At 42.8% G+C, this 13,467-nt stretch overlaps 1 protein-coding gene across 7 annotated transcripts; it reads right to left on the bottom strand.

Annotated features, from left to right (window-relative positions):
* Positions 1–548: 548 nt before the first annotated feature.
* On the bottom strand, positions 549–7,840 carry LOC147162268 (serine/threonine-protein phosphatase with EF-hands 2-like). 7 transcript variants are annotated; one of them, XM_086097428.1, is made up of 17 exons: positions 7,773–7,840; positions 7,498–7,561; positions 6,467–6,587; positions 5,881–5,935; positions 5,619–5,794; positions 5,407–5,521; positions 4,673–4,719; positions 4,444–4,610; positions 4,319–4,355; positions 3,732–3,881; positions 3,398–3,646; positions 3,134–3,319; positions 2,930–3,072; positions 2,238–2,344; positions 1,962–2,125; positions 1,155–1,242; positions 549–1,085 (listed from the first exon to the last, which is right to left on the bottom strand). In XM_086097428.1, exons 3-17 carry the CDS (start codon positions 6,533–6,535, stop codon positions 901–903), a joined length of 1,938 nt encoding a protein of 645 aa, XP_085953554.1. In that variant the 5' UTR covers positions 6,536–6,587; positions 7,498–7,561; positions 7,773–7,840; the 3' UTR covers positions 549–900. The 7 variants fall into 7 exon arrangements, with proteins under 7 accessions (XP_085953554.1, XP_085953555.1, XP_085953553.1 ...); XM_086097429.1 differs by lacking the exons at positions 7,498–7,561; positions 7,773–7,840 and adding an exon at positions 6,672–7,474 and having other exon boundaries at positions 2,930–3,053; positions 3,134–3,335; positions 6,467–6,594; XM_086097427.1 differs by lacking the exons at positions 7,498–7,561; positions 7,773–7,840 and adding an exon at positions 6,672–7,474 and having other exon boundaries at positions 6,467–6,594.
* Between the last annotated feature and the right edge of the window lie 5,627 nt (positions 7,841–13,467).

The raw sequence follows: 13,467 nt of genomic DNA, 5'->3' as shown, positions 1-13,467 counted from the left end.
AGTGGACTTGGCAGCACCCTGCATGGCAGCAGCTGACCACTACTGGTGTATGAATGGGTGAATGTGAGGCTTTGTAAAGCACTTTGGGCACCATATGGTGTAGATAAAGTGCTATATAAAAAAAAGAAGTCCAGTCCAAGATTCTGCATAGTGAAATATATCAGATTGAATGGCAAATTGAATTGAATGAGGTGAACGTTTGAATTAGGAATAGGAACAATGCGGAATTTCTAATAGGAAGGATATGAACCAAGGTCTTGAAAATTTTTGAATTTTGGGAAATACTGTGAAAGTTAGGAATGAGAGAGAAATCAATACTCCCTGAACCGTGATTTTTTTGGAACACATTGAAGTTGGAATGGTTTAAATTTGTCTAGAAATTTAGTTAAAGGACAAAAAAGGCATAATAATAATAATAATAACAAGAACACAGATAGAATAACGTGTGAATGCTTTTTGTATTCGCGTGATGTTAAGTCTTTCCAAAAATCTATTCTGACCAAACAGCAGATAATCTAGTTTGAAAAATCTAAAAATGTCACTAAACATTATCAGGAGATGTTTTATTTAAGATGACATGCAAAGCAATTTATTGGTAGAAAGGTTCATTGGTTAATGTCGGCAGGCACCTGCAAGCTGCATGTAGTACACGATGTGCCACAACATATACAAAATTGCTTGATAGTTTGTCGAGTTTACACAATCAAAAGTAGCGAATGCAATGTAGCACAAGAAAACACTCAAGAAAATGTAGCGCATTAATCACATCCTGTTTTATCAAATCATTAAAATAAAGGGGTCTACATAAGTGGCCCTAGTAATACCCTCAAGTCCATCAAAGGTTTCCAAGGTTTTCAGGCATGCTTAGTTTATGTTTGTACAGTGAGGCCGCCACCACGTCTATTTGTGTGCTGAGATGCCCACCAAGCGGAATGCCTCCATGAATTCATTGATATCGATGACCCCGTCCTTGTTGAAATCGATGCTCTGAGCTAAGTCTGCCACGGACTTGTCGCTGATCTCCATCTTGAGGTGAGAGCTCAGCAGTTTCCAGGTTTGATGGAATTCCTCCAGTGAGATCAGACCTGGAAGGAGAATGAGATGAGATTATATGAAGGAATCGAATACAGTGGAGGGTTACCAATGCTACAGACCGGAATGATCTGTGTCTATGATCCGGAAGATGGTTTCGATACTGGAGTGGTTCTTGTACATGATCTCCAGGATGCTGGTGTCCGAGATCTTTCAGAAAGATAAGGAAATCCTTCAATTGCACATTTACAGTACAACCATCAAAATCTGCCTACAGAAACATCTGAAATGGTGAGTAAAGAGGGAGTCAACCCAAAAATGTTTTTTATAATAATAAATTCTATGCGTCCCCACTAGTCTAATCATGGCATTCTGCTTATTGGAAAATTGTTTGTGAAATATAAATTAGGCAGCAACATCAACTCGTTTTCATCCATCTCAGGGGGCGTCCATTTTGCCACTCACTGGCGACTGAAAATGACATCCCAGTTACTCAGAGCTCAGGCAACACCCAATCATGGCTTGTAAATGTCACATGACCAAACTCAGAAAACAGGTGAGCCATGATTGGTCGTCACCTGAGTCCTGATCAACTGTGATGTGATTTTAAGTCGACAGCAAGTGGCAAAATGGCCGCCCACTGAGATTGATCAAAACTGAGAGATTTTTCTGCTTTACTCATATCCCATAAATGCAACATTAATCGAAATACCGTGTTAAGACAAGGCTGCATAGAACATATTGTTGTAATGAAAATTGTTGGGTTGACTTCCCCTTAACGGATGGGGCCTGTTACCAAAGGAACCTAGCCAGAAAAGGCACTCACTGTTCAAATGCCCATAACCCACCCAATTGTTACTATCACTCCCATATCTGTTAGAATTGACCACTAAAGTGACAAAAAAAGGGTTTTAATCTTCAAGATGCACCTCCAAGTGAGGTTCTGTGAGGGAGAGCTCCCTAATCCAGTGCTGGTATTCCACCATGCCGTGATGGGTGCTGCTCAAAAGCTGAGGGCGCAGAACCCTCCAGGGTAGACCCAACTTTAGAACGCTCTCTGTGGCACTGGCCCAGTCTCTCATGGATATCAACCCTGGTGACACAGAGCAGCTGTCGTGGAACGATTCTGCCACCAGGTGGTGTTAAACTACCACGTTGTTGTACTGTATATATAGGACGGTGAAATTGCACTTTTCAGCGAGTACCTGTTCTGTTTGGATCAAACTCCTGAAAGGCACTGCTGAGATCTGACTTGTGGAAGAACAGCTGTTGCCGGAGAGCTTGCAAGGCTGACCTCTCTGTCCAGGAGACACTGACAAGAATACAACTTTAGTTACACTCTAAAATCAGGTGGGTCCAAAATAACCCAATTTGGGTCAAAATGAGACCGACTCGTTACTTGGGTCAATTTGACCCAACTTTCTGGATCATTTTGTACAAAGCAACCCAGAAAGTTGGGTTAAATTAACCAAACTAGATTGTAGACCCTAAAAACAATTGGGTAAAAAAAATCTTTCTGGGTTGCTTTGTACAAAATGACCCAATTTTGGAGGGTGGGGGCAGGTGTGGGTGTTTTGAAAAAAAAAAAAAAGACCCGGAAAGTTGGGTTAAATTGACCCAAGTAGCGGTCCCATTTTGTCCCCAAATTGGGTTATTTTTGACCCAACTGTTTTTAGAGTGTGAGAGGGCTCTTGTAACGAAGGGGTTTCAACACCATTCTAAATATAACTTGCCCCAGGGGATCAATGGATGGTTGATTTGGATCCACATTAGGTTTCTCCATCCTTAGAAGAAGTCTGTGCTCTACTCAGTGCCAATCTCTAGTGTTCGGTTTCTGCAGCAGCAGACGTAGCCTTGGAGCAAGCAATGACCACAGATGAAGTGTGGTCCACCATACCTTTGTCGCAGGGTTAGATCTCTGCACGCCCGGCTGGCTTGATACTGGACCAAGTGAGGGTTCAGATTGGTGCCCATCCTGATGTAGGCTCCTCTGTTGCTGCCCACGTCGTAGTAGTTGGAAGCTGAAAATATGGTCAACACCTGCATGGAAAAGATCTGTGCTCAAATTCAGTTGTCGACTTTCCCCTCGTGGTGCCCTCACCCGACGATTGTGGTGGAATTCGTAGCCGTCCTGTTTGCACTCGTGAGAGCGGATGAGGAGCTGCAGGTTGTGACGTCTGAGAACATCCTCCGTGACGTTGGGGCCCCAGTAGCAGCCGCCGCCTCGCACTTCGTTTGGGAAGCAGCCATTCTGGGGCATGGGGTCGCTCCACAACACATCCACTATCTGGTTTGAATTTCTTCTGTCAGGCAACCCATCAAATGAGTGCATACACTGTTGATATAATTGTACATGTGTTCTTACTTGTTTCCACTCAAGGTCGACTGTTCTGCTGTCCCCGGGTTCTGGAGAAGAGTCATAGTCTGACATCTTCATATCACCATACGACTGGTAGTTTTGGAGCGAGCGGCGCGGGATATCGAGCCTCAGGCTCCGGCTCGTCAGGGAGCAAACCCGACGTCGACTTTGCGTCAGACCATCACAGTCTGCCATCTTAAAGCTGCTACTGGCAGTGTGAACGCTTTGTTTGGGAGGCCTCAGAGTGGAAACATACTGCGACAAAACAAAAGTTAGTAGCGATCAGAACCTATAGTCTGTTGAATGTCCCAGTTAGTTTGATATTGTTGGCCTATCTTACTTTGTGTCTGTCCAGTCTGGCTATTATATTAAGATCTGTGGATTCAGAGATGCCTCCATGCACAATGAGCACTTTGTCATCCACCACGGTTGCCAGTGGTAACCAGCTGAAAATCTTCTGGAGGAGCTTGAGGATCTTTTTGCCATGCACCTGCAACCCAATCCATAATTGAATTACTTATTTAGGAGACTGCTGCTCCTGCTGATGCACAAGAAAAGGAGTTAAGGTTCTTTCTCTGCTTTGTTAAGGGACGAGAGCCAGAATGATTATTTTTGCTTTTTGGTTTGGATACACACTTAAGATGATGTGAAACATATCAGCATGATTTGTAAGGCCCGGCAGAGCATGCAACAAGGATGAATCAGCTTAATTTTGGAAAAAGAAATGTTTTATTTTTTATTGACCTTGCTAGCTACTCCCTTCTTGTCCAGTCTAGCTCAAATTTTTCTACCCAAAAAGGCCCTCTTCACAGAGACCACCCACACACTTCTCAAATGCACTTCCCCACTTATTCCTAACCTTGACTTGTTTTGCATTGAGTATATTTCCACTAGTTGAGATGAAAGCAACATGATCTCAGGACATACCCTGTATTTTCCCAGCACTTCTTTGGTGAATCCATACCTGGAAGAACACACAAACAAAAGAGTGTCAGCAACATCTGTACTCTCTTTGACTGAAACGTGAATTCGCCTTGACATTGCACTTGTACCTCAAGTTAACTATGTGGTCCTCATGATTTCCCCTGTTCAGATGGACATTGTTGGGGTAGACCAGCAGGAACCCAAACAGGATGAGCAGGATTTCTAACGAGTTCTTGCCTCGATCCACAAAGTCTCCGTTGAACACGTACGGTTTCTCAGGGGAAGGCAATCCATTCTGGACACAATTGAGACATTTGTGACAGAACGTCGAGTTGACTGGGTGGCCTTAGCAAGTACCTTGTAGAATATCAGTAATAGATCTTCAAGGTGTCCATGTAAATCACCTGTGAATGCAAACATAATGTCCTCAGTGTTCTTGCAGCAATTTGGGTTCCTCTTAGAATTGTCTGTTTGGGAGGCTTCAACCTCGTGGAAAACATTTAAAAAAAAAATTCAGTTGGTTGTATCTTGGTGAAATTGTATATTGATATATTTTAGTGGTCCTGGACATGACCTTCCAAAACTCACTCAGCAGCACCCACTGGGGGATCCCCCCCCCCCCCCCCCCACCACACACACACACACTCCCACACCAGTTTCACCGATTGCTCCAAAATTCTCAGAGGCCTAAACAGTGAACCGTAAATCCCAAGGTGTGTAATGTGACAAAAACTTACTAGGGAAGATAAGTAATGCTGAATTATTATTATTATTATTTGCTGCTAAGTCCAAGACTGTTAGCTCACAAGCTAGCTAGTGTCTAGGGCATCTCGTCACTGCGTAGAACACGAATGGTCCAGCCACTCGAAGTTTTAAGCCAATATTAATATCATTACGGGATGTGTTTTCCATTTTCCAGGTGGTAGTAGTTGTCTTTTATTGACAGTTGAGAGTCAACTGAGGCACTAAGCCACTGCTGCTAACAAGCTAATGGAAGCACAAGCAAAAACTTGCCACTTCATGAACTTTTAACTTTTGTTCAGCCTTTGGGAAGGTCGCTCATTGTCAATGTGAAGCTTAGGGCTACCTACCGCATATGGTTAGCTCCTTCATATGGCACACGGTGACGTGGTTGATATTTGGCAGAATTCGCAACAGCCTCCAAGTCTCTCCAAGAAGCTGCAGAACATAGCGAGCATGGAGCTGCTACTGGTAGGGAAAAATCGGTCAAACCATCCCATCTGTGGCCTCTTTCTCTTCACAATCGTGTGTCTTTTATATTGATATTGCTTCATGTGCCTACTTGTCTCTGCTTGAAGGCTTCCACCAGCTTGGACACACCACAGAAGGTCAATGGAAAGGTTAACCGTGGGCCTGTGTAGCTGCCGGGCACCTGAATACTCTTGTAGCAAAAGTACAGCTCCCATTCCGTATCAAGACAGATGTCGCTCTCACGGAAGATGTGCGATATCAGATTTCCTGAATCAAAAGTTCGGCACACGGGAGGCGCATTTTGTAAGAGAAAATTACATTTTCACCAGATAAGCTGGCTGTAGCCGTCTTACGCTCGCTGCTGGCTGGGGTGAAATGGTCCATCAGGAAGCCAAAGAAATTGTACAGCTGCAAGGATGAAAGACAATGTGAAGGTTGTGGTTTGATTATCACAAATGACCTCACAAATAGCTTGGAAACCAGTTAAACTAGGTGACGTCTTGAATCAGTAAAACTACAATGACTCCAAACACACACACACACACACACACGCACACCCCCCCCACACACACGCACGCACGCACGCACGCACGCACGCACGCACGCACGCACACACACACACACACACACCCACACACACACCCACACACACACCCCCACCCACACACACGCACACACGCGCATACCCCCACGCACACACACCCCCACACGCACACACAATTGGGGAAAATGCATGAGAGACCATTTAAATAAACATGATTTTAGGATGTTTAATGCAAGAGTACAATTGAAAAGCCTGCCTTTACAAATATGACATCAGGTTTGTTTGACACTAGCATAGCATAGCTAAAACTGGATAGCAAAATTGCCACCTCTACGAATGATGTGATGTTTGGCCCCCAAAGGAATGAATGCAATGTCTTTTTTTTTTGTCCTCACCTTGTTTTGGTCTTGCTCTCCGGCGTATTCAATAGACTGGAAGATGTTCCAAGTGCATCTGCGTCTCATCTCCAGCTGAGCAACATACTGACGGTACCAGCGTTGGATCAACAGAGCTGCTCTGATAGCTGCAATAAAAAAAAATTTAAAAAATGAAACTAATCTTTTGAGGGAATCACATTTATTATTTGGTAGAAACACTCACCGGTAGCAGCTTCACAGTCCGCGTAAAGTTTAACAAAATTGAATATTAAACACAGTTTAACAAAGATGCAATGGAATTAATTAATTATTTACCTGGAACAGAAATACTTACTGGGAAAGACAGAAAGAACACAAATCAATGCCATTAATCTTTTTAAAATGATTTAAAAAAAATGCTATAACTGGAGCCAACCCCAAAATTTTATTTACAATATTATGCTGATTCTGTTGAATGTGCTCCCACTAGTTTAAAACAGCACTCAATAATATTGTGTTTTTGAATATGAGTTAAGCAACACCCATTTTTATCCATCTGAGGGGACGGCCATTTTGCCATTTGCTGGCAACTTAAAAGGACATCACAGTTGCTCAGAGCTCAGTTAACAACCAATCACAGCTCACTTGTTTTCTAAAGCTGAGCAAAATGAGCAAAATTGTATAGTGTATTGTGCGAAGCAACTCCGGTTGTATGTTTCAGCAAGATCTACAAAAGGAAGAAATTAAGGAGCCCAAGACATAAAGAAAAAGTCTCTTGAAGCCGTTTGCTAAAATAAACAGGAAGTGATTTGAAGTCTCCCACCTCCAACACAGATGATTCAAATGATCAGCTCATCAGCAAGTTGAGAAACCTGATAGCAACTAATCACGGCTCACCTGTTTTATGGTCTCCCCCTCAAATGGATAAAAGCGGCTGGATTTTGCTGCAAAGTTCATGTTCCACACACACTATATTTATCAGAATACTGTGTTTAGACTAGTGGGGCTGCATAGAACATATTATTGTTAAAAAAAATGGGGTTGACTTCCTCTTCAAATACAAGTGTCACCTCTGTCACATTGCTTCGGGCGCAGTTTTCCCATGCTGCATCCCATGATCCTTTGCGCTTTTCCCTATCCCAAGAAAGACAAGCAGTCTGTTTAATATGTGACAGCATTGTTTGTTATGAAGCTGAGAAAAAAGAGCTCAGAACGTTCCGAGATTGTCCAACTGAAAGTGATTTAACTGATGGTTATTTAACATTTTACTTTCTAAAATAACACAGAAAATTTTGTGTTTCATGTTCAAATCATAATCAATTGAAAAGACTCCAATAGATTTTACCTTGCCAAGACAGGCCAGTTTGAATCCTCCCCACTTTCTCACAGTAGCCACATTTTCTCCATGAAACTTTCCATTTTCTCGGCCCAGCTGCAACTGGATTCTTCCCCCTTCCTGTGCAGTCACACAGCTATTGCCAGCGCTAATAGCTTTGCAAAGTGTCTCGCTATCGCTTCAAATAAAAACAAGATACAAAAGGATTAGGATTAAAACTTGCTGTGCACACGGATGAAGGCTTCGATAAATGCCAGCAGCTGTCATTGTGATAATATCTTAACCTTCACTGAGCCGAGGCACCAAAATGTTCATTAGAAAAATCTCACAAACCACCAAACAAAAATGGCATAAAAAAACATGCAGTGTATGCTGAACCCTCCTGTGATGTATTCAAGATGATGTAAAAAATATTCTTAGTGATCATTGTTACTATGTTTGTTTAATCAACTGCAGACATCTATTTGTGCATTTTTGAAAATATATATTTTAAACAATGTCATACAGTGTGTGTCATTTGAAACAAGAATGGAAAACAAAATATTCTGTTTCCTTGTCTTGGGAGGTACTACTGTTTGAGTTAGCAACGGTTCAAATGCGCTCAGCAATGAACATTTTAATATATGGACTGAAGCAAATAAAGTTGCCACTAACTTTATTTGCTGAAAACTATTTTTACGCCTTTCTTTTGAGGGAAAACGCCATCTTTTGAAGGATGGGAGACCAACGCCTTAGCTACCGGATCTTCAGCAAAGTACGGGACAAAGAATTATTCGTACCTTTCACAAAGAATGGTGTAAAAGGAAAGATTGGCTTTGTGGTTTCACTTTACATGGTGTTTGGCATTGCTATTGCTAGCTTGATTTTGTGAGGAATTAGGCTGTTTTACAGGGAGATGTTCACTTTATTACATTCTTTCCGGGCGTCCGGGCGGGTTTGAAATTGTCCGTTTTTCGTTGTGCGACAAATGGGAGGTAGAGTGCACTGTAACGTTTACTGTGGCTGGCAGACTGCGCACTGGCTGATGGTGGCCCAGAACTTTAGCGGAGTGCCAAGTGTTGAGCTGCCGCAGCGGAGGCGATGGGTACGAACCCCGCTCGAAGTAAAACATTTTTAAAAAGCACTGTATCAAAAGCACTAGTAGTATCAGTACTTGGTATCAGTGTCAGTGACAAATCAAGAATTGAGTAATCATACCGGCATCGGTCTGAAAAACAATTGGTATCAAACATCCTTACTTTTTAGTATAGTATTGTCACATATGAATTTTGTTATGATACTAAACATCATAAACCATGTCCTTGTGTCACTTCTAAATAAACAATACATAAAAATTCTGTTTTTGAATGATTTTGGGCCCAACTGTACTTATGTGAATTGGTCACTTCATTAGGTACACCCACATCTAATGAGATCCAATACCAAGAGCTGCTTAGAAAAAATCCTCAGCAAATATCAAAACGTTTTTTTGTGGGGGTTTTTTAACTATTAAATGGTGTATTAGGATTCACTTGTGCACAAAATAGAGTGTGCACTCAGTGAGATAACAGCAAATGTCTACAACCATTCTTCTGCCCTGAAACCAAGCAAATTTACAAATGTGGTCTTACAGTTACGGAAGGCACCGCTTGTCATTTCCTCTGCCACCTAAACTCATCACTGCTTTCCCAGGCATGCGGTCATGGAGGAATTCACATGCTGCCTTTCGAGATCACGTCATTAAAATTACTCCTTTTTTTTTTGTCTGCCTTAGAACGTGCTTCTGAAATGTGCTTTATTGTTAAGTGATGAAATATTTGAACTCGGGTTACATTCTCCACATTTGCTCATTACTGGTACGACAAGGAAGTAGTATGAAATGTTCCTCTTTCAAGGACTCTAGTGTTGATGGATGGTCTCCTGTGATCTCAAGTGTGTGCATTTTCAATATGTGTGTTCTTGCATGCTTGTTATTGTTGGATCACAAATTAAAACGTTTTCTTTTTTTAATTATCATCTTTATTTGTTATTATCATCTTTATTTGTCATATACATGAAATGCGTTCGCCTGTGAATAACTGGAGGGGTTACTGTACCACGTTTGTTTAAGCAAAGGGAAAATATGACAAATATCTGTAATTACTTGGATATTGCATCTTAAAATAAAGCAACGTTAAGAACTAGGAACATTGTGAAAAGTTCACTACCTATTTGTACCTTTGTGAAGTGAAACAGCAGTACCCGCTGATGCCTGTAAACAGTCTCTTGTGGATGAATGAAGATGTGGAGACTTACTGCATGTTATAAAAATGCCCTAACAACTGGTAAAAGTACTTAAAAAATACTACTCTGTATTATAGGTGATTAAGAAGAAAAAAACACATACACAAAACTCCCACGGCAAAAAGGTGGAGGCCACACTAACATTAACCTTTGATGTCTAGTAGGGGCCACAACAAATGAAAATAGAAGACCCTTAGCCGTCAGTTTGAGATCACGAGCTGACTTGACTGCAAAAAAAAATAAAAATAAAAAAATAAAATAAAAAGTCAATTTTAGCAAAGTAAGGAGTTCAAAAAATGATTGCACCTGAAAAATCTACTTTTATGTACAGCAGTCCCTGTAAATGTGGTCACTCCACAATACCGTGTGCATCCATGTTTGTTTATGTTCTGCCCAGTGTGTGCATGCTACACCGCTAACGTTGGTTAACATTATTCACAAAATGTGTTTGTATGAGTGAAGGCCTCTCCCCCTTATGGGAACCACATTGGTGCAACCATGACTTTTTTTTTTGTCTTAACTCGCAATTGTTTCAACAATGTTCAAGCACGAACTTCCCACATTGGTTGATACATACCGCAGGTGTGCTTGCATGCTTGGATACCTTGAGTGGAAATCTTCAATCCATGTGTGGCTGTGCTGAAGAATTCCACCCGCTTGTCTGCACCAGCGTTAAACCCCCATCTCCCCCTTCTGCCCCCGGTGTTCCGTCCTTCCACACGGCGGGGGGTGGGGTGGGCGCGGCTGCCCTCTCCGCTCCGCTGTCCGGCCCCTCTTCGGCGCCGGTGCCTGGGTGCGGGTGGTCCCCGGGGGCTGGGGGTCGGGGGTTGGGGGGCTGCCGGTTGGTCGGGGTGGGGTCGGGGGGGGGGGGGCGGCTTTGTTGGGGGGGGGGCGGTGGTGGGGGTTGCGGGGTGGGGGGTGCTGGGGGTGGGGGGTGTCTGGGGGATTGGGGGCATGGGGGCGGCTGGGGCTGGGTTGGGGTGGGTGGCGGGGGTGGATGGGGGCGGGGGGTTGTGGGGGGGGCGGGGGTTGGGGGCCGGTGGGGTGCCTGGTGGGCCTGCAGTGCCCCGTCCTGCTGCGTTGGGCCGGGGGCGCGGGCCGTGTTGGGGCGGGGGGCGCTCCTGCTCCTGGGTTTGCTCTCCGGCCGGTGGCCCTGGTGGGGCCCGGGGGTCGTCCTTTGGCGCTGCCGCGGCCTGGGGGTGTTGCGCTTGCTCTGTTCCGGCGGGGGTCGACGGCTCCCCTCTTTGGTGGAGATTTTCATGCATGCCAGATCCACCACACCAGCATCTACCGAAACTCAGACACAATCTGTTTCCTCCTCAGGTTATTGAATCGGTGGAGGCTGGTGTCTCGGATCTCACGCGGCTTCGTCTGTCCTTCCTTCCTTTTCTCGGTCTCTCCGTTGGTCTCTTGAGGCCTCCCTGATTTTATGTTTTTTGGATTTGTTGGGGTCTGGATGTTTCTTGGGCTGGGGAGGAGTTCTGGTGGGGGGTGCCTGGTCGGTGCTGGATTTCACCTTCCTTGGTTTTCTTCGGTCCCCTCGGGTCTCCTGGTGTTCGATTTAGGTGAACGGTATGAGATTTTTTTTTTCTAATAGGTTTTCTGGTGAGCTAACAAACACACGCACGCACGCACGCACACACACATACTCACCCACACACACAAAAAAAAAAATGTATGTATGTATGTATGTATATATGTATATATGTATGTATATATGTGTATATATATATATATATATATATTTAAAAAAAAAAAGAATAAAAAAAAAAAAGAGCAATGATGATGACATTTCCGAATGAACAATACTGAGCTCTTAAAGAAAAAAAAAAAAAATAAAAATAAAAAAAAAACAACAATGTATGTTTGACTCCAGTAACCAGATTTTTTTTATCGTCACCATTTATTTTGTTGGATCTCCATGCTGTCGGATATTAGCACCGCATACCAGCGGCACCTCTTTTTGCCAGGTGTTCTATTTCTTCCCTCTGCATATCGTCCTTGAGCGTCACCTGCAGAGGGCAATAATATTGTTTGAATTTATCACTGCAGTTTTCTTTCCAGAAAGTCTCCAAACACATTTATGTCCAAATATGCAAAATTTCAATTTATAGTTTAATTTAGTTTTCTGAATGCATCTAAAACACATGTGAGTGTACTACTTGTTATTCTGAATGAAGTATTTAAAGTGGCAAATCCTCAACATACGCTAATAGTCTTGGGTGTGTTCTCTACCAGTTTTGAGCTTTCATATTTCTCACAGCCGTTTCCTCTGTGTGCCGTGCACTCTCACTGGTGGCTCACACACCACCCAACAAAAATGGCATAAAAAACATGCAGTGTATGAACCCTCCCGTGATGTATTCAAGATGATGTAAAAAATATTCTTAGTGATCATTGTTACTATGTTTTTTTTAATCAACTGCAGAATTTTATTTGTGCATTTTTAAAAATATATATTTTAAACAATGTCATACAGTGTGTGTCAATTGAAACAAGAATGGGAAACAAAATATTCTGTTTCCCTGTCTTGGTAATTGCTGCTGTTCGAGTTGGCAACGGTTCAAATGCGCTCAGCAAAAGTTGTCACTCCCCCGCTTGTCATTTCCTCTGCCACCTAAACTCATCACTGCTTTCCCAGGCATGCGGTCATGGAGGAATTCACATGCTGCCTTTTCGAGGTCACACCATTCAAATTACTCCTTTTTGTCTGCCTTGGAACATGCTTCTGAAATGTGCTTTATTGTAAAGTGATGAAATATTTGAACTCGGGTTACGTCCTCCACATTTGCTCATTACTGGCACGACAAGGAAGTAGTATGAAATGTTCCTCTTTCAAGGACTCAAGTGTTGATGGATGGCCTCCTGTGATCTCAAGTGTGTGGATTTTCAATATGTGTGTTCTTGTATGCTTGTTATTGTTGGATCACAAATGAAAAGTTTTTTTTTTAAATTATCATATTTTTTTGTTATTATCATTTTGGTTTGTCATATACATGAAATCCGTCCTCTGTATTAGTGTGGCGCATGCTGGAGCAGAGGGCAACTAGAACAGTACAAAATTGGTTAATTGTTAGCTTGCAGTTGCAAATTTTTATCCCTGTCAATTTCTGTGAACAAGCAGTTTTCTTTCCATTTACATCTGAATTGGATATTGCATTTTTATGTCAAGGTGTGTGGGGTGTGTGTGTGTGTGGGGGGGGGGGGGGGGGGGCTACCAGAAACAAAGAATGACTCACATGCAAGAAAAAACATTTGTTTAAAAAAATACAAATAAACAACGGGATGTCTTCTGAATAGGAGCTGCGCGAGGACGAGGCTAACATAATTTTGTGACCACAATTCTGTACCACAATTGTGACTCACAATTGTGTAGTCAATGGCTCGGCCCAACTATGTGATGACCACACACATTTATGAATTTTAACCCGACCATTTTCTG

Source organism: Leptonotus elevatus, chromosome 15 (genome assembly GCF_054856555.1).
Source record: "Leptonotus elevatus isolate MCC_2025b chromosome 15, RoL_Lele_1.0, whole genome shotgun sequence".
NCBI classification, from domain to species: domain Eukaryota; kingdom Metazoa; phylum Chordata; class Actinopteri; order Syngnathiformes; family Syngnathidae; genus Leptonotus; species Leptonotus elevatus.
This window is presented reverse-complemented; position numbering and strand designations above follow the sequence as displayed.